This window comes from Cariama cristata, unplaced genomic scaffold, assembly GCF_000690535.1.
Source record: "Cariama cristata isolate BGI_N322 unplaced genomic scaffold, ASM69053v1 scaffold17357, whole genome shotgun sequence".
NCBI classification, from domain to species: Eukaryota; Metazoa; Chordata; class Aves; order Cariamiformes; family Cariamidae; genus Cariama; species Cariama cristata.
The window spans coordinates 11,430-38,160 of NW_009625116.1; the positions used below are offsets into that span (position 1 = coordinate 11,430).

Sequence of the window (26,731 nt, forward strand, 5' to 3'; positions counted from 1 at the left end):
TTTTACCAGGCACTGTTAAGATATTACTTACCCAGACTTCTAGGTGCAGTCTGTCAGAATTAATTTGACACAGCTGTCATTATACCTGTTTCCAATTTGTACTTAGGTTACATCTTCTGTTAGTACTTTTTCGTAGTGTCAAAAATGGAAGTGAATACAGAGAAATAAAACAGCCATTTCTACCGCTTCATGGTTCTTTCTGTAGAACTTGTTTAGTATCTGCCATAAACAAAGTTATAATGCATTAGTAAGGAAAGGAAAACAACCACCAGCAATCCTTTTTGATTGTGTTTTTTGTTGCCTATGCTGTATTCATGTGACAAATCTTTTTTCACTTAAAGCAGGCAAATCAACAAGCTGGGAAGATGGTGGCTGGGGAGCCTGGGATGAAGCAGAATTACAAGAGCCTGTAAGTTCATATATATGAGTTTTCATTGCTAACTTGCCTGTTCTAAAAGACTTCTCCACTTGTTTGTGTGTGTGGTGGTTTGTGTTGTTTTGTTTTTTTTTCCTCCTATATAGTTATCACTTGGTCAAGATACTTCTTGCCCCGTATTTAAATGTGACTGCTTGTTTGTCCCTTGCTCCTATAACTGCTCCTATATAGCTTGGATGTTACCTATTGCGATAATTACCAATATTCTTGTATTCTGTAGGTTTTTCCTTGCTAGAGTATACACAGATCTTTCTGTGCTGCTGCAGCTGGGGACATCTCTTTTGTCCTATAGCTAGGCAGAGAGAGTAGAACATGGCAGTGGAATTATATTAATTCACAGTAGACTATTATAAATCAGAAACTCTTAAATCATGAACCACTGACACAAGCATCTTTCTAATTATCATGTAGTACTTCTATTACCTTGTGATGTGTGGATGGTGTTACAAGAGGGGTCAAATTACATATGTAGGAAGAGGCAGCACAGTTGCTCTTTAAAGGGGGAAAACCATCCTACTGTCCAACTAGTTCAACTAAGAATAACATGGCTAGTCTATAATTGCTGATAAAGCTGAGACTTCTAGCTACCAGGTGACTTGCATAAGATGTTAGGGAAACTGTCTGTGTAGAAATCCTTTGCACCTGCATGCATCATCTGAACAGAATTGCTTGATTAATTCCCTGTTAGAGAGAGCTAATGGAGTAGAGTGAAGAATCTAGACCTCATCTTGTGAACAAAACTCTTATCTGCTGTCTTTATCTCAGTATGCAGAAAGCATGCCCAAGGAGTTGGGCAATATCCTTGTAACTGCTTACTTCAGTAGAGAAACAGATTTTTCAGCTGAGGTGACAAACAAGTTGAAATGAGCATGGTGTCTCCCAGGGATGAATCATTGATGCAGATGTCAGGGAATGACAAGAGTATGAAAACTTTTAAATAAGATGGGTATTCAGCTCCACTATAATTGCCATGAAATGAGTGTGGGTTTGAGCACACCTCACAAAGATGTGGCCTATAATGTTTATAACTTCCTTAATGAGGAGAACAAATGCTTTGTTTTCTACTTATGTTGTAATTTGATAGAACCAGCAGGTGTTGCTAAATTGATCTTGTCTTATTTTTCGCTCTTTTCTTTAAAATATCAAGCTGTTCTGCCAGGCAGTTCACACCCTTCTTGCTAAAGACCTCCTCCTCTGCTTACATGTTTTCCTCCAAAGTTGCTAGTGGTTCCAGGTCAAACTCTTCAGAAAGAAAAAACTGTCATCCACAGCAAACAGGTTGTTCTATGTAGGAGCATATAAATATGTGTGTCGGTATGCCTGAACACACACCAAAATGAGTGCATCAGTCTAGCACAGAGTTTAGAATTAGTAGTATAATATAACAATGAATTCCCCTGCTAAAACTTTTAACTGTTATTTGATTTGCATAGTTGGTGTAAAACACATCATTTCTTGGAATTAATCAAGTAACCTCAACAAGTATCTATATCACGGAACATAGTAACTTTTGAGAAGGCATTGAAAATTAAAAAAAAAAAAAGAAGAAAAAAGAAAAAAAAAATTAAAAAGTTTTCTTCCGTAAGATGTGTTTTTATGGAACTGATTAGCTATTTTGTAGGGATGATGATGTTGAAATCTTGTCTTAAATGCTGATTTTAATCATTCTGTCTTTCACCCTTTAAAGTAGTTTCTTTTTGACAAGTTCAGCGCTTTTCCTATTTTAACCCTTAGCTTATTTTTGTCACTAATATGATGGCCATATTTTATGTCTTTAGATTTCAGATTCTTTGTTTATGCATACAGGTAATTTTATTTAAATTCTCTCTCTGAGATTAATTCCTTTTAATCTTTAAACAAGCCTTTCATTTCTGTTTCTTTTCCTCAGTTTGAAAATCATTACATAAAAAATCAGTACAAGGCTTTTCTTTGAGTTCTGGTTATGTGTTTTTGCACATGATAAATTTATCTCTGTCATGAGGAGGTAAAATTGTCATGAGTATCCCAGACAACTTCATCACCTTTTTTGTAGAACCTTGAAAAATACCAGTAATTAGGGAAAAATTGTTGCTATAGAACTTGACATCCATCAACAGACAAAAATGACATGAAAATAGGTACAAATTGAGATAGTGTGGACAAAGGTAGTTAGCAGAATGGTTGTAGTGTGCTAATGTAGACCTTATGATGGGTATATAGGGTATTCTTATGTGCACAGAATGACCGGTTTTATGGTACGACCTTATGAAATGAAATAAATACAATGAATAGCTGATTAAGAGTATGATATGCAAATTCTTCCTGCAGTTAGTTGGGATGGGTTGGGTTGAGTTTGGTTTGGTTTGGTTTTTCCTGCTAGGAGTAAATGTGTATGTTTTCCAGCAGATGTAACTTTATTACAACAGAATAGATCATATGGTTCAAATATGATCACACTGAAGTTGTTGAGTTTGTTTTTTGTGCATAGCTGCTTTGAGACACTAGAGAATGGAGTAATATTTTGGAGATCTGCGAGGAGGTATGATTGAATATGTGGCTGTGGAAATGGAGGCACTGGACAGGAGAAAGTGTTTGTATTGCTGTGATCAGGGTAAGGGGATGGAGGTAAGAAAGCAGGAGTATCATCTCTGAGAGATGTTGTAGCAGTCCAGTCAAACTCTATTACCTACTTTCTGCCTTTGAACTGTGGTTGGCAGGAGCTACTTTGTTCCACAATCAAATATCTGGCTTGTTGCTCTGAGGGAAAAAAAGATGCAATCTTTTTGCTTTTGTATGTAACAATGGTATCTAAGCCTTTACTTACACATCATTAAACCATTAAAACTTGGCTCTTCCTATTTGAAGTAAAAAAAACCTTTTCTTTGTAAAGTTCCTTGCTGTGGAAAGGCATGTGATACCTCTTGCCTGTTACCATGAGGTCTTAGCGTGAATGCCAGCTTAGTTATTTTCTTCATATGTGCTTAATATTTATTTCCTATTTTATTTCCTATTTTATTTCTTATTTTATTTCCTATGTGCTTCATATTTAGTTAATGCTGGTCAGTGTATCAGCTTGGATAAATTGTTCATTTTGAGTATGGATTATAATGAGAATAACTAAAAAGATTCTTTCCAGTCTTTAATCAATAGTAATAAAGCTTTAAATCTCACTCTTCTAGTGGCTCTTTGAAAGGAGAAGATTTTGAGGAGTAGGGTTAGTGATGAGTACTTCTTTGTTTTCTGTTTTGTAAACACACATTAGTGCAAAGTTGATGCATTTCTCATGGCATTTCATGCAAATTGGAGCTCTGGTGACTTGATAAGTAATAGTCTCATTCTGCACTGGTATTGAGGGCAAGCCAGATCATTGTCATGAATCTTGCAAGTTCCGCTATGTTTTAAAATTGTTGCATGCATTGACTAAAGATTTACCTGTAGGAAGAAGAGGAATCTAATTCCAAGAACCAGAGAAATTACTGGCTTCAGGACTGTGTATTGTCCTTGTCACCAACAAACGACCTGATGGTAATAGCTAATGAACAGAAAGCAGTCTTTTTAGTGTGTAAGTATACATTCTACTAAGTATATGTGTTAGTAGACTTAATAGTAATCAGGACAAGATTTGTTTCCCCCCACCCCCATCTGCTTACCCCTCAAGTCATACCATCAAGAATTTTGGAGTGTTTTATAGTACACATCATATGTTTTCTAGGTACTGCTTGGAAAGTGAGTTGTTTTGTCTTCACTTCTCAGCTATATTTTGATCTGAGAAAACTATTTTATCGTGTATAATTAATATATGCTATAACTATCCAGTTGTTTGAGATGCTCAGGGATATTGACATTGATTGTGCTTGATAGGAAAACCGAAACTTTTGTATTAATTTTAGCTATTAAGAAATACTTGACCTTATTTTTCTTTTCCCTGGAAAAAAATTAACTGAGCCAGTGTCACTTGGAGGAGGGAGTATTGAGACGGATTGTTTTTGAGATTTCCTCCTTTGATAGAAAATTCTTTTCCATCCTGAAGAATGGGCAGCTTTATATTTTACTCTAAAGTAGGGCTCTCAGAACTTTTAAAGGTACCTTTGGTAATATATGAACACTGATCAGCCAGCTGGTGTTTACATATGTGCTGTTGCCCAGGGTGCTAGTGCTATTAACAGCTGCAGTTGGTGGCACGTGAGTGTGATGAAGGGAAACCTCCTGATATGGGGAATATTATACCATTTTAAACCAAAAATAGGCTGTTGAAGCTCAGAGTTGCGTAATTAGATTTCATTGAGCTGTCATGCTGCGTTTGTCATTCTCTGCAAAGCTGTGTGTTCCAAAACCAATGTAGATTTGTTCCTAATTTTTCGCCAAAAATTAAAAGATGGCAGTACTCCTCAGAAGGTTCTTACTGGATCAAGAATAAGGAGGTGATTTAGCTCACTTGCTGGAGAACTACTTCTACTGAACTGCACAGTGGCCACTGTACCACACAGTGGCTGAAGAAGTGTCCCTGTGCTACAGGTTTTAGGTGTCAGGCAAATGCACACAACGCTAATTTTTTTTAGTTGTCCATTGGCACCTGGGAGATGATTCAACAATCGAATGCCAGCTGTAATAGCACCCTGTGAATAATTAAGTATAATGTTTTCTAACCTTGATTGTGATTCAATGATTAAAAATTGTCGGATTTAATATAGGATTCCCATGTCCTTCTTGATGGTTAAAACTGAAATTTTCTATTTGTTTAAGCTTATCTTCAGTAGTCTTCCCAGAAATTTGCCCTTGCTTACTATTTTTCTCCTAAGGATCCCTGTATCATGAATTGAACCTTTTAAAATTTGATGAAGTAGGTATTACTGTATAAATCTTTTAAAATGGAACTAGGCATTTCAGAATTTTAGTAGTGTGTTGTTCCATGTAAATTTCTAACAAAACGTGAGAGTTCTTTAGAAAAGTCACTAAAAATGTCTTGTTACTTTTATGGTCTTCAAGGTTTGTAATTGGCACTTAATCTAAGTGTGGTAGGTAGTATTGTACAGAAGAGAAGGATTAGGAATAGAACTACATTTGTGAGATGCAAAACATTACAGTTTTATGGATGATGTCTTTATTCTTAATGACAGCTAAATGGAAGCACAGTGACAAGGGAAAAGAGGAAATGCAATATGCTGTTGGCTGGAGTGGCTCTCTGAATGTTGAAGAAGGGTAGGTATTGAAATGCAGCTGTGATTAAAATGTCATTTTCATGTTTGATAATTAGAAGCATATGCTTTTACTTTTTTTAAATTTTGCTTTCATCCAAGTGCATTCATGGTCTTACGTGTTTTAATGATGAAAACAGAAATGTAATAACCTGAGTGATCAGAAACATTGTCTGCAAAGGTTACTCTTCACGTGTAGTGTGATGTCTCAGAACAAGTTAATAAAAATTAACAGAGGTACTGTCTGTGCAAATCAGTGTATTTGCATGTAATTTAGACATTTTAAGAGATCTGGGTTGTCATGCTTTCTATAAGTCTCTGTCCTAGAAGGGAAAAAAATAAGTACCCTTTCAAAAAAATCTACTTTTATAGTAAAGATGAAATTTTGTTAGAGGATGTTGCAACTGGAAACGGATGAAGTTGTTTTAGAAATACTCCATTTTCAAAACCTCAAGCAAATACAAAGCCATCTCTCTCATCAAGAAATGGTTTTGGGCTCTAAGTCATTTAGGGACTTGGAAAATTAGCTTTGGTCAGACATTTGGTGTTTATGCGATATTTCTACTCGATCCATCTTCAAATAACCAGACAGACGCTTTCTCGACTCTCCCATTTGGAAGAGGTTTTTGCATTTTGTTATTACGTTTACAGCCTTGAGTTGCTGTCTGCCTTTGAACATGCTCCCTATTGGCTTCAACCTTCTGTTATGCTGCAGGAGGTATTGACTTAATCAACCTCTCTCCAATCTGTAAAAATCATAATTGTTTTCTGTAAAACTGCTGCTGCCACACATTTAAACTGTTTTATGTGCATCTCTAAGTTGTTTCCCCCCCGCCCCCCCCTCATACTACCACTGAAATTACCCTGTCATTTTCTATTAAAAAAAGGAGAAGAAATTCTGTTTGGGGATTTGTTTCTTACTACTGTTACAGGCCTAAGAGACACTGTCATATGGAACAGGTAGCTCGCTTTAGATAGGCACAGTTATATTCAGTACCTCTTGATTTGAGGTTTGTGAGTGTTTCCTATAGGTGAGGGTTCTATTTCTGTGGAAGTGTAAATATGACAATTACTGTCAGATCATCAAAAGACTTGACTTTTTTTAATCCGCCCCAAGTTGCCTTCAACTTGATAATGTTCTGTGGCAGCTAAGCTTTACTATTGGAAGATGAGATTTCACTGAGATATTTAACATTACTTTGAAGTTATAATTGAATTGCAACTCATGTCAAACTTGCATTTAGAAAGCTTTTTTTCTGTAATTGTCTAGTCTGATTATTTAATCACTCCTTGGAGAATGGAGGTGACCTGAAATGCAAATAATCAACAGTACTGCTGGAATTCATGCTTCAAGTGCCATTTGGGATGTCATCTTGAATTTATATGCTCTTTCATAAAACCTTTGTACTGCTTCTGTTTCCCAGACAGTGTAAAACTTTCTGTCATGGTAACAGTTAAATAACTTTTGATTTGATATATTGAGCCCTGTTCATCTGCTTGTCTTCAGCATGTTTTACCTGCCATGCATTGAGCATGCTCAGTTATTGCATTAACTGGGAAGACCATGTTAGCCCTTCAAATGCTCTCAAATTATAGAGCAGTAAAATGCAATAAATATTACACAATTAGGTAGATTTTATGTATTTCAAAAAGTTTTGATAAGCATGGTTCAGTTGTTTGGGTTTTTTTTAAAAAAGTGGTTGTTCTTGGTATATCATTATAGATCAGAAAAAAATTATTTATCTTTAGGTACTTGAGATTTAACTTGAAGCTTTACTGAAGAGTACTGGCAGAATAATCAGTCTGTGAATGATGAAAGACAACATTAGCAAGGTGGAATAAGCACTCATGCAATCTATTTGGGCACTCTGAAGCTTGTAATTGAGAATCTCTTTAAAATGAAAGGAGTTTTTTTGCATTTTAGTATGAATTTGGTATATTGTGTGCTGCATTAATATATTAAAAATGCTGACTTGGCAAGGTCTCTTGTGTAGAGCAAAATTTCACACCTGGAATAAAAAAAATACTTACTAGTTTTATCTTTCTGTTTCTAGTGAATGTGTGAGTAGTGTATTGTGTATCCCATTGGCAAGTCAGAAGAGGTAAGGATTGCTGTTCTTATTTATATGCATCATCAGTCTCCTTACATTACACTTTTGTTTGTCTACAGCTCAGAGCAGGATGTGTTTTTAACTTCTAGTCTGTCTTTGTGAAACAGGAGTTCCACAGGCCGTCCTGACTGGACCTGCATTGTGGTTGGCTTCACTTCTGGCTATGTTCGTTTTTACACTGAGGTATGTTTCTCAGCATGGCAGGCTCACAAGCAAGCTATTGTAATAAACGTCAATTTCTATAAAACTTGTGTTTCTGTGGATAGTGCTTTTTGCCTTCCCTAAGAAAAAGGACAGAAATGTTCATGCTTATCCTTCTTTCTCTTCTAGAGTGGAGTACTGCTTCTTGCACAGCTTTTAAATGAAGATCCTGTCCTACAGCTTAAGTGCAGAACCTATGAAATTCCCAGGCATCCTGGTGTCACAGAACAGGTTTTGTCAGATTATTTCAAAAGCGAAGTGGCAGTGTTACGGGGTATGGAAGGGAGTCTTCTCTGTGAATCCTCTATGTCCTTCACCAGTTTTTGGTGGGATGGACAATTCCTTAGAACAAGAGACTCTTGCATTTCTTGTTCTGGAAGTATTCATGCCTGTATAGTCTGAGGATTCAGCATTTCTTTTTATTTTTTGGTGTATTTAGTTAGCTCTGTAGACTTGTTCTGTTTTTCTCTGTGATAACCTTGCAAAGGAAGGCTTCATTCATTTCCTGTTTATTTGTTTATGTGCACAAAATACGATATTGTATTGATGAAAGGAGAAAATGCAACCTGACAGGTGCCAAGAGCTACATGTATTCATTCATAAGAACTTACTTTAATTAATTCACAGAGAAGATAGCTGAAAATTAAAACAACCTTTGCAGAAGACAGTGCTAGGAACTTGCATGTCATTATGAGTATTTCCTGCAGAGGAGATTCTTGCAGCGCTCAAGCTATTTAGTAGAAAAGCCAGCTTTCTTTGCTCTCGGCTGAGTTGGCATGCTTTATGCAGGAAACTAATAAAGTTACAGAAATTTCCAAGTTTGCTTTATATAAATGCTCATGTGATTTACGATGACATTTTGGGATCAGTTTTGAAATACAGAAGCATTAAGGAATTTGAGTCTTGAATTTATATCACCAAATTAGCATTTATGTGCCCAAGTGGTAATTCAGGCACTAATCCAGTTTCAGAATTTGGCTCATAAAACCTTGATACTTGCATTCTAGATAAACCTGTTTTCCTGTGGCTTTCAGAAGCTGCTGTAACTTTTGTGTTTTCTCCCTAAACCATAAAATATATTAAGCAAACATAAAAGTCATTGAAAGAAGATAAAAATAACAAAATTTTGTGCCTAAATAACTTATTCGTGTATTGAACCGTTTAATACTGAATTTCCATAGTTTTGCCTTAGTCTGTTGCCTTTGGCTTATTAGATATTAACTCTCTGGATGTAATCCGCATCTTTGTGTAGTCAGTAGTATAAAAAATCAGAAGGGAAACTGTTACAATAGTAACAGTGATTGTTTTGGGGTTTTTGTCTCCCTTCTCTCGTTTTCTTCCACAGAATGAAGAGCTAAGTATCTTGTATCCAGCAGCAATTGTGACAATCGATGGTTTCAGCCTCTTTCAGTCCCTTCGTGCATGTCGCAATCAGGTAGCAAGAGGTAAGTTTAAGAGGAAAGGTTTATTTCTGACTGTTAATAGTACTTTACATTACATGAAATGTACTTATGTTTGTTAAATATCAAATCAAGGTGGAATTTGGATCTTCCTTGCTTGTCTATGGATATATAGGCATCTACTGCATACAATAAAATGTCTTCCTCTGCAGAAAATGTTCTTGGAGCACAAGTTGCCCAAGTAGCGTTGACTGTCCTGTACATTCTCACCATAGTACTGTATACTGGTTTTGACTGGGATAGAGTTAATTTTCTTCATAGTAGCTGGTATGGGGCCTTAGTCTGGATTTGTGATGACACAAAGACACCGATGTTTTAGCTATTGCTGAGCAGCGCTTTCACAGCGTCAAGGCCTTTTCTGTTTCTCACGCTGCCCCATCAGCGAGCAGGCTGGGGGTTCACCAGAAATGGGGAGAGGACAAAGCTGGGACAGCTGACCCCAACTGACCAAAGGGATGGATATCCCACACCATATGATGTCCTGCCCAGCAGTAAAATCTAGGGGAGAGGAGGGAGGGAGGGGGTGACATTCAGGGTTAGGGTGTTTGTTTTCCCAAGTAGTGTTATGCGTGATGGAGCCCTGCTTTTCTGGAGATGGCTGAATGCTGCCTGCTGATGGGAAGCAGTGAATGAAATCATGATTTTACTTTCATTGCGTGCAGAGCTTTTGCTGTGGAGGTTTACTGAGTGCTTAGAGCTTACCTCTGGCTGAGAAAGGTCTCTTCAGAGGCTGTTTTAGAGGAAGCATCAGATATGTGTCCTTGTTCTAATAATTTTCCCTAAGTATTTGGTTTTATCTCTGCTTAGATCCTGATCTGCTATGCGGAATAGTTCTGTGGATCTATCTAATAATGTCTATTCTTGTCCTCTTAATGAAAAAGTAGCATTTCCATGGAATGTAAGAGAAAGCAAAAAACACTTGTAAATCAGAACTTTAAAAAGTAACGTTCTGTGAATCATGCAACAAATATGAAAGGAAACAGACGCTGTGATGAGAAATATCCATCTACTTTCACAACCAGAACTCTCTCTACTCTTTCAGTGAGGGAAGATCACCATTTGCAGAGAAGCGCTTAGAGCTAGTTGTAATATCTGCAGCCAATGATAGCTGTATCTTCTTTCATTCTTGATCATTTATGTTTGTCATAATAGGTATTTTCAAGAGTTTCAATCATCACTTTAGTTTTACCACTGTTCTTACCTCACACTGTTACATATCTAGTGAATGTGTTAACTTTGCAAGGACTTTGGGAGGAGAGTTTCTACTTAAACATGCCCAGACCGCAGAAATAAATTGTAGTAGCATTTTAAAATTGTACAGAATATTAAACCATCTGCAAGTACACAATATAGTTGTGATGGAATAACATGTGCGATTTTATTCAGTTAGTTTTTAAAAATGTTTTAATTTCATTAGGTAAGTATTTCAAAAGGCCATTTTAGCTCAGCAGGTGTTTCGATGTATGTTAATAAAACTAGGTTATTTTGTGGCTTCAGATTGCATCATTTCCCGCCCCCCTCTGTTATACTATTCCTTTGTCTTTGACTTAGTAGGAATTTTTTTCTGTTTTATCAACTTTTGTCAGCTGCAGCATCTGGCAATGAGAATGTTCAGCCTCCACCATTAGCTTATAAGAAATGGGGTTTGCAAGATGTGGATACGATTGTTGACCATGCTAGTATTGGTAAGCATTTCTGTTTAATTTCAAATATTTGGCTTAAATGAAACTGAGTGTTTTTGTGCTGTTAAATTTGGGGTGAGAGCTCTTAGTGGTACTAGTTGGACAGAAATAAATAGTGGGAGAAGGCTGTCATAGTGAATGATCTCATTAACCATCATCAAAAATATATTTTACCTTCTCTTCTAGTCTGATTGAGCTGTTCCTCTCCACTTGAGGGGAGAAAGGATGTTACAGCTGTAGCTGTATTGTCCTCTCTTGTTTGGTAAGAAACAGCCAAGAGAGACTAAATCAGATGCAGTTACTCCCATTTCTGTCAGGTTAAAGAACTGTCTGGCAGGCAGGTTAAGACTGGTATGGGTCTTTCCTGAGTCTAGCACATAAAGAAACTGAAATTTGGGTTTGCTCCTTTCCAAAAAAGACAAACTGACTTCTAGGCTCTCGGAAGACTTCTACTCCTTAGGAATTTGCAGAAGCCCAGGTTCATGTCAGGCAGATCTGAGGGACAGTAAGCTTCATTTCTCTTCCACCCTTTTGACAAAAGCAGATAAGAGGTCAGAAGGGTGCTAACGAGGCAGGTGAAGTGAATTTGGTAGATGTGTTTTTGCTGCTGAACTCTGCTGAATTTTTTTTCTTCTAAACAAACCAACTATGCTTTATAATGAACCTAAGTACATTAGGTTATTTCTGCTGTGTTCTTTGGAATTTCTGTGGCTAAAGCTGTTCCTCCTCACTTTCCCCTGAATGTTGGCTGGTCAGTCAAGGAGGCAGGAGTATATTTAGGCTTCTAGAGCAATTGCATGCCTTTGTTTTGAAAGTATAAGACATTCACTTTAATGTTTTTGCTAGGCATCATGACACTGTCTCCTTTTGATCAAATGAAGACTGCCTCCAATATAGGTGGATATAATGCAGCTATAAAAAACAGCCCACCTGCTATGTCTCAGTATGTTACTGTTGGATCCAATCCTTTCACTGGTTTCTTTTTTGCTCTGGAGGTATGTACTACAAAGCTGACTTGCTGAAACTTTGAATAATTAATACTTCTTTTTTCTGTATGGGTATTTCTGAAGTATTATGTTCATTTTATGCTGATGTTTCCCCTTCTTCTCGATCTTCTGAAACTGGAATAATTTGTAGTGGATGTGATTGTAATGTCTACCACAGGTTCCCGCTAATGAGAAATTTTACTTTGTCTTAAAGTGAATGTGATAGTCAAGTAATTGCTTAAAATTTTTTTCACTTGTTAATTTATTGTCAATTAAGTAACCTAAGATTTTTTTTTTTAAATTATGTTGCGATTGTGTAAACATGCATCTTACCGATTTTTGGAGGCCTTTGGCCTTTGATCATGTACACAGATGGCCTGAGTATACTGTGGTGATTTCATGTAGTGGAAGTACTGCTTGCAGGAGGAAACTGCAACTTAGGCTTATCCATACCTGTGGCAGACTTACATTGTCTTCTGTTGTGTTGGAGGAGAAGGATGGCAATGTAGCTGTGTGTCTTGTCATTCAGACCCTACATTTGTGCTGCCCGTATCAGGATCGAAAGTTGATTGAAAATGCTAGAATCAGAATTTTGATTTTGTACTTGCTTTTGCAATATGTTTATGAAAAAACTACTTACGTTGATATTTGCAAGGATGCCAAAGCCATACACCACCTAACTCTCCGTGATAAATCATACACAGGGTTTTTTTAACTTCTGTTGCAGACAAACATACTGAGCTACCAGTGACTTGCAGGAGGATTTTGAAATGGTAAAGAGATGTCAGAATGGCTTTTCTGGGGGCAGTGAATTAAAATTTTGCAGAGTCTTAAAGCTATGCTTTCTGAGCTGAAAGTCCATAGGAGGCCTGAAAAACTATTCTGCAGTTGAGTTCAGTGTAAGAACTATTTCTTGGCTTTCTAAACACTTTGTTCCTTCATTTCAGGGTGGCTCACAGCTGACTATTTCTTGACATTATAAACACTTTATTCCTTTCTTTCAGGGTAGCTCGCAGCCACTGTTGTCTCATGTTGCCTTAGCAGTTGCAAGTAAGCTGACTTCAGCATTATTTAATGCTGCAAGGTAATAAAATAAAAAATTACATTAAATTATTTTTGTTGTAGTAGCTACGTAATAGTTTGAGGATTTTTAGGACCATTAGTATGGTTCTCATAATGTGTTTTTTCTATTGCAAGTGGCTGGCTTGGTTGGAAGAGTAAACATGAAGAAGAACCTGCCCCAAAACAGAAACCAAAAGTTGAACCTGCAACGCCACTGGCGGTGAGGTAAGTTTTACATACTGTCTCAATTGCTTTAGCTCTCTTATGATCTCTTTTTAGTAGATCTCTTTTTAATTATTTGAATTATTTTGAAGGGTGCATAATTGACAGACGTGTTTATTTTTCTTGACTTTAAGCAGCGATGATAGTTGCAGGTCATTTTTTTAAGCTTTGTTTCATTTCAGTTTATCATTCTGGACAAATAATTACTCATCTCTTTCACTTCCAGTGTGTAGGTTCATTGTTACTGTAAAAGAACATTGTGCATAGTTTAACGACAGTATAAGTACATAAATATCAGTCCTGAAGTTTATCACTGGAGTGCTTCAAAGAAACTGCATGAGGTGCTTGCAGCTTATGGTAGTTTAAAGCCCTTCACAAAAATTAGGAGGTATCCTGTTTCCCTGTTAATTGTGGAGAGAGGAGAATGGGTACCCTAACATTATCAAGAAAGCTGATAAGACTAAATTAATTCCTGATTGTTTTTCCTGATTTTTTTAAAGTATTCTCAAGACTATTAGGCAATAAGAGAGGGCTTATAAAGTAACCCACTGCTCTGAGATCCTTACCTGACAATGCATGATATGGCAATCACTTATCCTAGTTTCTGACCTTTGTTTTCAGTAGGACTTCAACAGATCTATGAGATCTCCCAGTAGACAGCACAAGAAGTTTTTTTCATAATTTGCTCTTAATTTTACCCATACCTTTCTGTTAGCTTAAAAAAAGAAATCTTAGTCCTTGTAAGGTACTCTGTTACCTATTTTTCTTCAGAAATAGTAATCTAGTGTGTTTGCTTATCTATTTATTTCTGTATTTTTAGGTTTGGACTTCCAGATTCCCGTCGCCATGGTGAAAGAATATGTCTTTCTCCGTGTAACACTTTGGCAGCGGTAACGGATGATTTTGGGAGGGTTATTTTACTGGATGTTACAAGAGGACTTGCAGTTCGCATGTGGAAAGGTACGATACTGTATATTAGTATAGACAATAATATTCTTCCAAACACTGCAGCTTCTTCTGTTAGAATTCCAAGTCTTTCTCCATTATTAAGAAAGACCTTAGTACATTGTGTTATTACAAACCAAAGACAAATGTAATATAAAGTCCATAGGGCATTGTTGTACCAATCCCTGAAATATTGATATGACCTATAGTAAACATTTAGTCTGTTTAGTTCGTATTGTACAGATTTTTTTATTCCCCCCCACCCTCGCCACAGACTGTATCCCTACAGAAAGCTTTTGACCTAATAATGTTTTTGGAAGAGCTTTAGCTCTATTCTCCAAGATTCTTTCTCTTGATAAGGTCTAGTATCTTATTTAATTCTGCTGAGAAAATAAACAGAAGTTTGAAAAATTAGTAAGAAGATGCACAACTTGTTAGATTCTCATTTCATCATGGTAACTGTGCAAGAAGGGAGTTCTCAGTCTCTTCTAAAATGAGGGCTTTTTGTAAAATAACTCAGATGTTAAGTTCTCAAATTGTAATTATATCTAATGTTACAACACTTTTTATTTTCTGTATAGCATTAAAATTTTGCAGCTTTTTATGACATGGAAGATAAGTTTTAAGACTAGGTAGAAAATCTCTAGCTCTTCTGTGTCTCTCTCTCTCCTTCGCCACTACCAATTCAGCAGATTAGTCGTCATGAATATAGTAGCTACTTCAGTGACATGCTAACAGTGTAATAGCTAGAGTAGTCATGTTTCCCCTGTGCATTCTCCTTCCCTCATATGTGGAAGCTTGTTACGTATAATATGTGCTTTCTGATATTCTTGGACTTTTTTTTTTCTTCATTATTGAGAGCTTCATATTATCTAGGAAGTACTGTTAGAGTCCCAAGCTTTATTTGATAGTCAGACACATATGTACAATTCGCCAGCCTTTCCCCAGTGAGGCTGTTGAGATGTGAAATAGCTGCTGCTTTTCTTTTTTTTTTTTTTTTTTTTTAACCAAAACTGTCTACTGAATTAAATGTTTTGGGTCGTACCTTTTTGTATTGAGTTGTGAATACTTTTCAACCTTCTTAGTATAATGTGTCTTGTTATAAACTTGTTTTATACATTAATATTTCACTTGTGGTTTGGAGTCTCCATTTGTACTTACGTAGTTTAGTGATGTCATTAGAGCATCTCTGCCTTTTTTCTTTAGGAAGATTTTATAAGGGAAAGTATTTGCGTTACCCAGAGAGAGAGAGAGAGATGATGAGTATTTTTATTGGGTTACTAAAAATTACGTTTTAATGGTGAAAACATATGGATGAAAACATATGAATAAAAATTTACATATCCTATTTAATAGGTTATGCAAATTTCCTTCCTTAAATCTTTTTTTGTTGTTTTGAAATGTGAAAAATGTAGACACTTACTACAGATGTTTCTTCTCTGAGAAGCTTTTGCGTTGGTGTAATGTCTGGAGTACAGACCTGATGAATTTTGGGTTTTTTGTGCCTTCTCCCAGAAGAACTTGTTCCTCTCTGAGGCTTTGTGGGAGGCTGCAGGTAACTCTGAGGAGTTCACTGGTGGGCCCTGCGCTGAGTCCGTGGACCACAGTTCTTGACAGGAGTCTGGCTGCTGGCCACAGTTGCACAGTTTGAAACAAAGTTTAAGACAGCTTCCTGCTGGAATAGTATTTAAGTGAGTGGTGATGTGTACCAATCATGTATTAATTTCTGTATGCTAAAGAACTTCTGTCTTGTGTTACAAAGGATACCGTGACGCAGAAGTTGGTTGGATACAGACTGTAGAGGACCTTCATGAGAGGGAAACTGAGAAGATGGATTTTTCTCCTTTTGGAAATGCGCAGGGTCCAAGCAGAGTAGCTCAGTTCCTTGTGATCTATGCTCCACGGAGAGGCATTCTGGAAGTGTGGAGCACGCAGCAAGGGCCTCGTGTTGGGGCCTTCAATGTGGGGAAATATTGTAGGTAAGAAAGAGTTAGCAGGTAGGCTTATTGTCTGTGCTGCTGCAATAAAGTGATATGTGGATATGCCAGCGGTAAAAGTGGAAAGTGCTGGCAGGCGCTTTTTGCATTGCCCACAGTGTTTCTACTGAATGCAGCTGCTTGTTGTTTTATAGAAGGGAACTTTGTCATGTTTCATCACTCTACAGTCTTTCCTGATAAACACGTTTAGCAGTTGTTAAACCTTAGCTTTATAAAATTTGTCTTCTTTTTATTCAGTGTGTGGAACGGGAAGGTTGCTAATTTTGTTCTCCACTGTAAAGGCCGTGGTTTTTTGTTGGTTTCAGGTTGTTGTATCCTGGTTATAAAATAATGGGTCTAAACAATGTGACCAGTCAGGGATGGCAGCCACAGACTTACCAGATATGCCTTGTTGATCCAGTCTCTGAAAGTGTAAAAACTGTCCATGTACCTTTCCATTTAGCACTGAGGTAAGGACTTTCTGTATAACCAAATGAATTTCATTATTGTTTTTGGAAACAAAGTTTTGTTTAGAGCACGCAATTCTGGTGTTCCTTCTCAGGCTGAATAGTACTCTGGTAATAGTCTTATTGATTTGTATGCATTAACTTCATTTTTATTAATGTGATGTTACCTTAAAGTAGCATAAATAATAATTAAAAAAAAAAAAGTAATTTTTTCTGAATCATTCACTTTAGTTCTCTTCACTCATACAATTAAAATTGTTTCCCTTCAGTGATAAAAAGAGTGAGCGAGCAAAGGATATGCATCTAGTGAAGAAGTTAAATGCTTTACTCAAAGCTAAAAACTCGGATCCAGGTAGGTTCTCTTGTATAATTTCTTAAGATTGTGTGTTATCAAATGGTTCTTGTATTATCTGTTCTGTAAATGTACAACCACAGCTGTGATTGCTGTGCCCTCTGGCAGCTGTATGCGCTATGAATTATGATCTTTAAGTAGCTTGTATTTTTTTTATAAGCTACCACATTAAATTTAATCTCATACAAGGATCCAATATAAGCCTTGTCTGCCATGTAAATCTTAACTAAACTACAGTGCTTCCATAAAACCTGGTCTGTTTGCAATCCGTTTTGCTATGTAATGGAGTTGAGCACTTGACTCTAGATACCCTTCTTCCTGCAAATATATACATACTTCTTACAAAAGGCAGATTTAGAGATGCCACTGAGCTGTTATTTTGTTTCATTTTCCCCAAGCTTATTTTGGCAACTTCTGTAATAGTGTCTTCATCTCTATAGCATGAACCCACATGCATCTCAACTGTTGTGGGTTGACTTGCTTTTCAGAATACGTTTGAGAAATATGAATTGAAGTTGTGATTGTATTTGTTTGCAGATTTGATTGAAGCTGAAGCAAAGGAATTAATACTAGATATCAAATACCCTGCTACAAAGAAACAGGTGAATATCTAGAAGGCAGTATACTTTAATATTAGAAAAAAAATATTGCGTTATCATGTTGAGTGCTAAATCTTTTTAAATCTCTCAAAATAGTTATTTTTTCCTAGAGTTACTTGAAGCAAATAATTGAGCTATTTTGTTTTGGTGGTTTGTTGGTGGTTTTGGTTTTGATTTTGGTTTTTTGTTGTTGTTTGTGTTTTAGGGTTTTTTTTAATTCTTTTTATTTCACAACATACTCATGGGAACTAATTTTGACTTGTCACTTCCCCAAGGCATCTTCCATGATAAAGGTCAAAATAATAAAAAGAGAACAGACCTTTCTGTAGGATCAAATTATGCCACAAGTATATGTGAAGACAAAATACAGATGAAAAGTCATTGTCAAAATTGTGCTATTGTTGGCTTACCTTGTATGTTTTTACAGTAAAACTAAGTAAATGTTTAATTCTGTTGAATGTCTGCTTCACAGGCTCTGGAAAGTATATTGACAAGTGAACGTGTGCCACTTTCATCTCTCACAAACATCGCTCAGACGTTAATGGATAATTTAAAAAAACAGGGTAGGTGGATATTTATTTTGCAGACATGGAGAGGCGTTTGGATTTTGTCTGCAGTGCTGTAAGACTATTGTAGAACTATTCTGTTCCACAGGGAGACCAGACTTGGTCTGCTTTGTTTTGCTGCTAGATATCACAGGGTATTTCTTCTACGTGTTTTATTTTTCTTTAATGCAGACTGCAAATAGCTTGCTAGTAAGTATGCTTTGCTATGCTTGCTATGTGCCTAGTAAGTTGTGATTGTATTAAATAAAGAAAAAACCAACCAACCAACCAACCAACAACTGGGCTGGGTACTTGTATCCAGTAAACGCTTCCTTCGGAAAGAAGCTTTTACAGACTTTTGCCTGTAGATACTTTAGTTTGTTCTCTCTCTCCAAGGAACACAGTAAGGATATGGTACTTTGGATCTGTGGATTTTAATGTACTGGGAGGACAAAATCCTTATCACTGAGAATCTGAGCTCTGGCCAGATTCCTAGTATCTTTTCTTAGTAAACTTCACTGAAGTTATATTTCATATGTTTTGCTAGAGATTTTAGAGCCAATATCAGGAAATGTCATTACCTATTCAAAAAATTTTGTTGCTGAAAGTCTGCAAGATTGTTTCTTTGAAATGATACTCTTGAATCTTTCTAAATTGAGAGAACCTTCTTTGCATTTGAGGTGACCCCATTTTGGAGACCCAACTGAGTATTGAGGAATACTGTGGAGAATCATGTGCCTGCCGCTTCCTTTGCATGTATTGGGACTTCTCAGCAATAGAAGTCTGCTTTTTTTTCTTTTTGTTATCACTGCATTCATTTATAGCTTGTTAGAAGATGAGGCTTGAGCAATAGGAGTCAAGAAATCCCTACCACTGTTGTATGGAAGTGCTGAATGAACAGTTTGTCAATTAGAAAGACTGTGTCCCTTGTCTTGCCTCAGAACTTGACAACACATTTTTATAGTTTCAAAGTCTTGAGAGGAAATCATTCTTTCACTTGTATCAGTGGTGTTGGATTTTTTTTACCATTTTCTTGAAGTAGATAGAGGAGATTGAGAGCTTCACATGTGCAGTTCTCTACCTAATTTTTGATCTGGCATTCTAAAGTGCTAACATTATCTGTTTCTATTAGAATTCCAAAAAAAAACCAAAGAAAAATGGAAATATGCCCTTTTACACTGAAGAGACATTAACAGAACTGTATACGTACTGAGGTCTGTCTGTTTGAATGTGTATTTTTCATCATTAATCTTGTATTGTCATACATAACGTTATTTCCTCCCAGTCACGATAAAGAACAAACTTGGCTGATGTTGCAGCCTTCTAATTTCAGAAGAGTAGGGGCATATCGTTCCACTTGTGCTTAGTAGGTAAAAGATAATGTGAAGCTGATGCTGGGCTCTCTGAATGCTGTGGTTGTGGAAGAAAAGGGCACGTGACTGTGTGGCAAGCTCTATGCGTTTCTCTTGTTTGTAGGATTTTTAATAGCAATATATCAAAAGTGTTTAATGATTCATAGGGAGAAAATTGTGTTTAGAAGCTGTTTCAGGTGAAGATCGTGTCTATTCAGAGATATCTTTTGTATAGAAAGGTCCTTTTAGGACCTCTCCAAAATGCTTTTTTTTTAAAACAAATAAGTTGGAATAGAGGGTTTTTTTCAATATTGTATTTGTTTTAGTTTCCTATATTCTGACTGCTTAATTGTTACTGAAATTTGAATGTCAATAGATACATGAATTTGTGAGACTAAGATTGTAGAAATACAAAAGGCAGCATCTTGCAGAGATTAAATTGAATTCATATCAGTAGGTATCAAGCTCTCTTCTGATGCAAGGAATATGCTTAAAAAGTAGGCAGAATGAATAAAAGATTATAGTTTGGTATTCTTCATAAAAGAATATAATGTTTGAGACTTGTGTATTTCAATTTTTGGTGATCTCTAGTTTGGCCTTAAACCAGGAAAAGACAATAGATTTGTCTGTGTTCAGTTCCACATTGTCAGCCTCCTTCAGTTTAAAAATGAGCCTGATGTCTTTTTCTAATACTTCGTGTAAAAATAATTCTTGTTTTATACTGCTATGAGTTAAATATAATCATTGCAAGCAGCAGTGCATCAAAAAATTACACTGAGACATGTAAGTCTTCCAGTTCTAGTAAAGGAGGAGCTTAATGCAGCTGCAAAGTATGTTTCACTCTTCCAGGCTATATATTCAAGTTCAAATGCAGTTTTATTTCTCCTCAGAGCTTGAGTGTGTGGATGAAGGACTACTGCAGTTCTGCGCAAACAAGTTAAAGCTGTTGCATCTTTATGAACTAGTTAGCAAACTAAATTCCCAAAGCATACAGAAAGACACTCCACCCTCAGATAATGTGAGTAAATTAAAAATTCGGTTGTCTTACAGAATTGAGTGATGATTTAAGCATAAAAATATGTTTTCAAGGCCTGGGATAAAATAAGTAGGTAAGCAAGTTACTGGTTTTGTGGCCTGGAACTTTTAATGAAGTAATTGTTTTGTAATGCCTTCTCACTGCACCCCATACAGATGCCTAGTAATTTATCTACTAATATTCTTTAGCAGTCACATAAAGTTGAGACAGAAGTGAAAATAGAACCAGGATCTCTTCTTCATTTCAGTCCTTTATCCAAAGTACATAGCATGTTCTTAACTTTGTTTAGTTTTGGAGGGGTATTTTGAAACCAGTAGAAATTACAAATTCTGATATTTGTTTCTGTCATAATTTGGCTTGCTTTTGATACTATCTGTAAAACTCCTTATAAGTTTATAAAAGCCATATGGAGTGGTGGTATGTAGGGGCTTGTTTCTTGATGGGTGATTGTTACACTATGAGCAGGATCTAAATATGGGAAATGTATCTGTTGAAATCCTTAAAAACGAAGTTAGGTCTTCGTTTGAGCTATTTGAATAACCAATTTGGAGATTATTCAATCATTTTTGGCCCTTTTTAAAGACATTTTTAATGTTCAAAAATAAATATTTTGACTCTTCTGACTTTTGTTTTAGTTTTTACTGTGCTTTGAAAAACATCTGTTTGCCTTAGTCTTGTGATGTGAGATTTTTTGGGCTTTTGCTTTTAAGGACTTGGCTAAACTGCTTCGGCTGGAAGAAGATGATTTTCATAGGCTTGAAACTTTACTGGAGAAGTACAAGAAAGAAAACGCACGAACTAGTCTTCAGTTTTCTGATGAGAAGGGTGATGTATTGTCTGTGAAAAAGTTCTTAGAATATTTGGAGTATGAAAAGGACGCAATTACCATGAAAAATATGGAAGATGGAGAATATGTGGCTTTAGGTAAGAGCTACTGAACTGTTTGTCAAATTACTTAAAGACTGGTTATAATCTAAGATGGTATAAATATTTTAGTCTTAATTTGGGGGCCTTAACAAGCTGGCTTGCCTTGAAGTAGTATGTGACAGTGCTAGTTCCAGACTCTTACCTTTAGCCGTAGGACAAGTCTTTCTACCTGGATGGATATTAATACAAGTTAACTACATCTGTGGATATAATTACCCTAAAACCATGTTATCACTGTTCATTTGTTTATTAACGCCAGTAAGTTGGACAGTGGTAACTAGGTACTTTACAGAGCAGCTGTATCCTGCTGTTTCTTTCATGGTCACAGCGCTTCAAGAGTTCAGTTAATGACAGGACTGACTTTAGCCTTGGAGATGGCAGAGCTTACCAGAGGCAGTACAGGACCATTAGGTGAGGGAATAAGGACTCCTCATTTGTGATGTTGAGGAGATTTTGGACAATGTTGATCTGAAATATTATGGATGGGGAGAGTGTCTGAGGTGTCTGTTGGGGTGTGGGATGGGGTGACTGCCTGTAGCCTGCTTTAGTTTGCAAACCTATTCTGGACTGTCCTTGAGGGGCTCTTGGGAAATAACTAGTGGGACCAGCTTGAGTTAAATCTGTCTCAAAGGCACTGTCTTTCCAGACGATTTATTTTCTGAGGAAATTTTGGTGCAAACACAGAATTCTGTGCACAGGTGTATGGTGTTTGCTTTGTTAGCCTCCTGCTTCTTTTGGCTTTAATCGTCAGACTTTGAGAGGAATTGGGATTGAAAAGTTAGGCAGAAGAGCTTGGCTTTCATCTGTATGAAGATCAAAGGCTGTTTCTACGTCATGTTAGAATTTGCATTTTCTCTACTATAATGCTATAAATGGTTTTAAGAACTGGGGTAGAAGTACTCTTCTCCCCACGCCCTTGGGCAGGGATCACCAGTAACTTATTAGGGTGTTCAGCTGCAAACAAATATGATTGAAACATGAAAGTAATACTGAGCAGTTTAGATGGTTTCTTGAAGATTGTGTTTTTCCAATTTTCCTCTGCCTCAAAGGGACACTCACACTTTTTGTAGTGCTGGTAAGGTATGAATTATGTAATTGTTTGGTTTTTTAATTGGTTGAAGTACCACTAGTTTTACTATATAAGATACAACATGCTGCCACACAGTTATGGGTTACTCCATGGATAAACTTGTCTGACACTTCAAGCCATTCTTTGAATTGAACAAAACATGTAATCCAGTGTTGTGGTTTAATCCAGCAGGTAGCTACAAACCATGAAGCTGCTCACTTGCTCCGCCCTGCGCCCCCCCCTGCCCCCCCCATGGGATGGGGGAGAGAATATGGGGTGGGGCAGTTAAATTTGTGGACTGAGATAAAGACAGTTTAATAGGACAGAAAAGGAAGGGAAAATAATAACAATAAAAGAATTAGAATATACAAAACAAGTGATGCACAATGCAATTGCTCACCACCTACTGACCGATGCCTAGCCAGTTGCTGAGCAGCTGCCCCTGGCCAGCTTTCCCTCTAGTTTGTATACTGAGCATGACATCATATGGTATGGATTATCCCTTTGGCCAGTGTGGGTCAGCTGTCCTGGCTGTGTCCCACCTTCTTGGGCCCCCCAGCCTACTCCCTGGTGGGGTGCTGTGAGAAGCAGAAAAGTCCTTGACTCTGTGTAAGCACTGCTCAGGAGTAACTGAAACATCAGTGTGTTGTCAACATCATTCTCATCCTAAATCCAAAACACAGAACTGTACCAGCTACTAGGAAGAAAATTAATGCTATCCCAGCTGAAAGCAGGACATCGAAGCAGTACAATAACCTTTGTTTTGTTATAAATCCATTTTCCATATGACATCTGTAGTGGTAGGAACACTTCTGTCCTTTGAAATGAACCTTCTCCACTAAGAGTAAACTATCAGGGTATCCTGGATGTCACTTAATCCTTTGTATTGCACTCAGGGGGACCTGATCAATAGATGATCTTTCATACAAATATAAGGGGAGAGGCTGTGGCTTTAGTTGTCATTCATAATGTCAACTGATTATTGCTTCAGGCAGCTTTTTCTTCTGGAAGTGTTTGTGTGGGGAGAGTTCCACAGAAGAAATCTGTCATGCATTGGAATCAGCAGGTTTTAGCCCTCAAATCTTGCTGGTAAGGTATTTCTTTACATACATTAAAACTTTGATTTATGTATTTTGATGTATTTTGAAAACAAAACATTGAAAGGAAAAATTCTGGATGTTGACCTTTGGATTAATGCTGTATTCAGGCTGTGTTCAAATACCTTCAACATTCAGTTCTTTAGGTGCTCATATTTCCCACTTGAGAGAGGTCAAAGAAAAAAAATCTTCTAGTAGAAAATATGGGTATTCTAATGGGAATGTCTAGAGTATGCATTCCGGACTACAAGTGTTACAAAATTTTGCTGAAGACTGCTTCTACAAAGAAGCAGAAATTATGAGAGTAGTTAATTTCAGGTACGGATGTATTTGTTATAATTCCTTTTTGCAAGCAAGGAAGCTTAAAAAGAATTAAAAGATTTTTAGAATTGCTAGTAGTGGTCAGACAATCGTCTTTATCTTTCATCTGCATGTAATTTTAGTCTTTTGCTACCTTTCTTCCATCTGCTACATAACGATGGAAATACGTATTTCAGTAATCCTTGTCTGTGTTAAGATTTTTCAGCTGTAATTATTAATAACTACTAATGTTTACCAAGTTGAGATTGCTAACATACTGGTATTAGCTGGCAGTGCCTTCAAAAGAGGGTGTTTTCTAAGATATCTTTCTAAGTGAAAGAGATTGTATTGTTTCATTTCAAAGTCTGTCATAGAGTGCCTTAATGCAATATGTTTTTAACTTCCTATGTTAATATAATAAGGGTTCATGGATATAACATTTCTGCTCCATGACACAAAATTTGTTCGAGAAAGTATTTACATTACATATATTGCAATATTAGTTTCATTCTATTGCTTTAATTCCATATTCTCTTTTTTTACAGTCACTCCTCCTCAATTTATGGCTTTCCAAGGAAAAAGATATTCTAGACAAACCAGATTCTGTCAGTTGCCTTCACACTATGCTGTCACTTCTGAGTAAAATGAAAGGTGAAATGTGCATTTGGAACACTTAAACACAACTGATATTAATTATTATTAGAAATTTGCTACTCTGACTAGCCTATATTATCACTTAGGGTTTTCCTCCCCTCACAAATTATGTAACAGAGCTAAATGATGCATGTTAATGAACTAACTAAAAATATAATAAAAATCTGAAGAGTGTCACAATTAAAGGCTTGCTTCATGCCCTATAGTTTCACTTTCCACTAAGCTGGCACAACTCCTGTTTGGCACCAGCAGTTGACTGTCTTGCTCCCCTTCCTCTGTGTGGTTTGGTTTTTCTTGTTTTGGTTTGGTTTTTTTGAGTGTATAGCCCTGACCCTATCCCTTGTGCTGACTGGCTCTCAGAGGTCCTTTGAGTTGCTTTAACTTGATGAGACAGCGGTATTCTAGCAGCTTTGTATATTGAACATCTGTGTAACTTGAGGGGTACTCTATAGTCAGCTTGCTGTTATGTGGGGTAAATTGTGTAATGAATAAATACTGATTCTTCTACCTCATACAGAGCTGCTATGGATATGCCAGTTCCAGATTCCCTAATGTCTAGTTCACCATAGGGCATTATTATCAGCTTGAAACTGGAAGCATGAGTAAACTACTGCTGCTGTCTGAATAAATTAATTCTACTGAACATGAGGTAGCCTGAAGAGAGCCAGCTTGATTGCATTGAGTATTTGTGGCATCTTGAAATCACAAAAGAGGCTGTCTGCATTGTGAAGTGTCATTTTGTAATATTCCTCAGATCTAGTAAGCGTGCAGCAGGTTTTACTACCTAGTGACTTAGATCTATTGCCTGTTTCCTACAAATGAAACTTGGAGAATGAGTAATTCACATTCTGCACTTGATTATAACTCAAATTTAAAATACAGAAATTGTATGCTACATATCTAGAAAAGGGTAATGTAGAGTAATTGGAAATTGCTTCTAATATAAACTGTATTAATAAGTGATGCTTTCAGGGTTGTTGCTGCTTTGCTAGTTTTAACACCTGCTGACCCAAGCCGAGTTTCCTGCTCTCCTTTCTTTACAGTTGCTATTGATGAGTCGTGGGACACTCAGTCCGTTTCCCCCTGGTGGCAGCAAATGCGTACAGTTTGTGTTCAGTCTGAAAATAACGCAGCTGCGTTGTTATCTGCTCACGTTGGGCATTCTGTAACTGCGCAGATAATCGACAGTGTGACAGAGAAAAAGGTAAGTCACCTTAGACCTCCCCCTTCCATTTTATTTACTGTAGCAGTTCCATGCAAATTGCTGTCTTTGCAATGGAATAACATCCTCAGCATTAATTTGTCGTTGTTCTAACATGGACATAAGCATGCCATCTGCAAGCCTGAAAACTTGTATTTGAAGAATATTATTCTGAGATGAATGAATGATATATCAGAATTGTTTGCTGAACGTATTTAAATATGTGATGGGAACTGTACAGTGAGTTTTTCTCTTAATAGCAAATGATGTTGACAAACTTAAAGCCTATGCAGTTTCCACGTAAATTTGAGAAGTTCACCAAACTTTGGATAGTAAACCTGTTTTAATGCAGTTTTGATTATTTCTTTTTACATATACTGGTGAATTTTATTAGCCTTTATGTTACTGTGCTTTACTGCTTAAGGTGATGGGTGGTTGGTGTTTTTGGCAATAAGTATCTTTTCACAAAGTTGTGATTAACACTGTGAAGCTCTGGACAGCATTGCCATTCAAAATGGAAAAAGTTATTACATTCCTAAATAGCACTAGGCATATTTGTATTTTACTACCTGCCTTAACAGATTAGATGGGGTTTAGGTGATGTTCAGTCTTGTAAATAAACTGCCTTATAAATTATAACTACATTACTGGGAAGCATTTTAGTATTTTTGCACATTCACCTTAACAATTGCAAATTTGTATATTAAAATTGTTAGCATTGCCCAAATAGGAATGTTGGTATGTTGCAACACATTATGCTTTACCCATATGCGCTCTCCTTTGTCACCTTCTCTTCTGCTCTTAAGAGAATAAAGCAACAGCATTATTTTCCTCAAAACTTCCCTTCTATAAAGCCATTTATCTCTTCCTCCCCCCG

At 36.7% G+C, this 26,731-nt stretch overlaps 1 protein-coding gene across 1 annotated transcript in view; it reads left to right on the forward strand.

Annotated features, from left to right (window-relative positions):
• Nucleotides 1-344: 344 nt before the first annotated feature.
• RAB3GAP2 (RAB3 GTPase activating protein subunit 2 (non-catalytic)) overlaps nt 345-26,731 on the forward strand; it is a gene marked incomplete at its 5' end in the record, with an annotated part of 38,566 nt that continues 12,179 nt past the window's right edge. Inside the window, 22 exons of the mRNA XM_009703485.1 lie at nt 345-409; nt 3,854-3,977; nt 5,533-5,614; nt 7,665-7,712; nt 7,829-7,904; nt 8,052-8,153; nt 9,268-9,367; nt 10,969-11,067; nt 11,911-12,059; nt 13,055-13,134; nt 13,248-13,337; nt 14,155-14,294; nt 16,042-16,258; nt 16,582-16,725; nt 16,992-17,074; nt 17,612-17,676; nt 18,146-18,236; nt 20,461-20,588; nt 21,317-21,530; nt 23,594-23,691; nt 24,545-24,650; nt 25,697-25,857. Of these exons, the coding sequence (XP_009701787.1) occupies nt 345-409; nt 3,854-3,977; nt 5,533-5,614; nt 7,665-7,712; nt 7,829-7,904; nt 8,052-8,153; nt 9,268-9,367; nt 10,969-11,067; nt 11,911-12,059; nt 13,055-13,134; nt 13,248-13,337; nt 14,155-14,294; nt 16,042-16,258; nt 16,582-16,725; nt 16,992-17,074; nt 17,612-17,676; nt 18,146-18,236; nt 20,461-20,588; nt 21,317-21,530; nt 23,594-23,691; nt 24,545-24,650; nt 25,697-25,857 (2,462 nt within the window). The remainder of the gene's footprint in view (nt 410-3,853; nt 3,978-5,532; nt 5,615-7,664; nt 7,713-7,828; nt 7,905-8,051; nt 8,154-9,267; nt 9,368-10,968; nt 11,068-11,910; nt 12,060-13,054; nt 13,135-13,247; nt 13,338-14,154; nt 14,295-16,041; nt 16,259-16,581; nt 16,726-16,991; nt 17,075-17,611; nt 17,677-18,145; nt 18,237-20,460; nt 20,589-21,316; nt 21,531-23,593; nt 23,692-24,544; nt 24,651-25,696; nt 25,858-26,731) is intronic.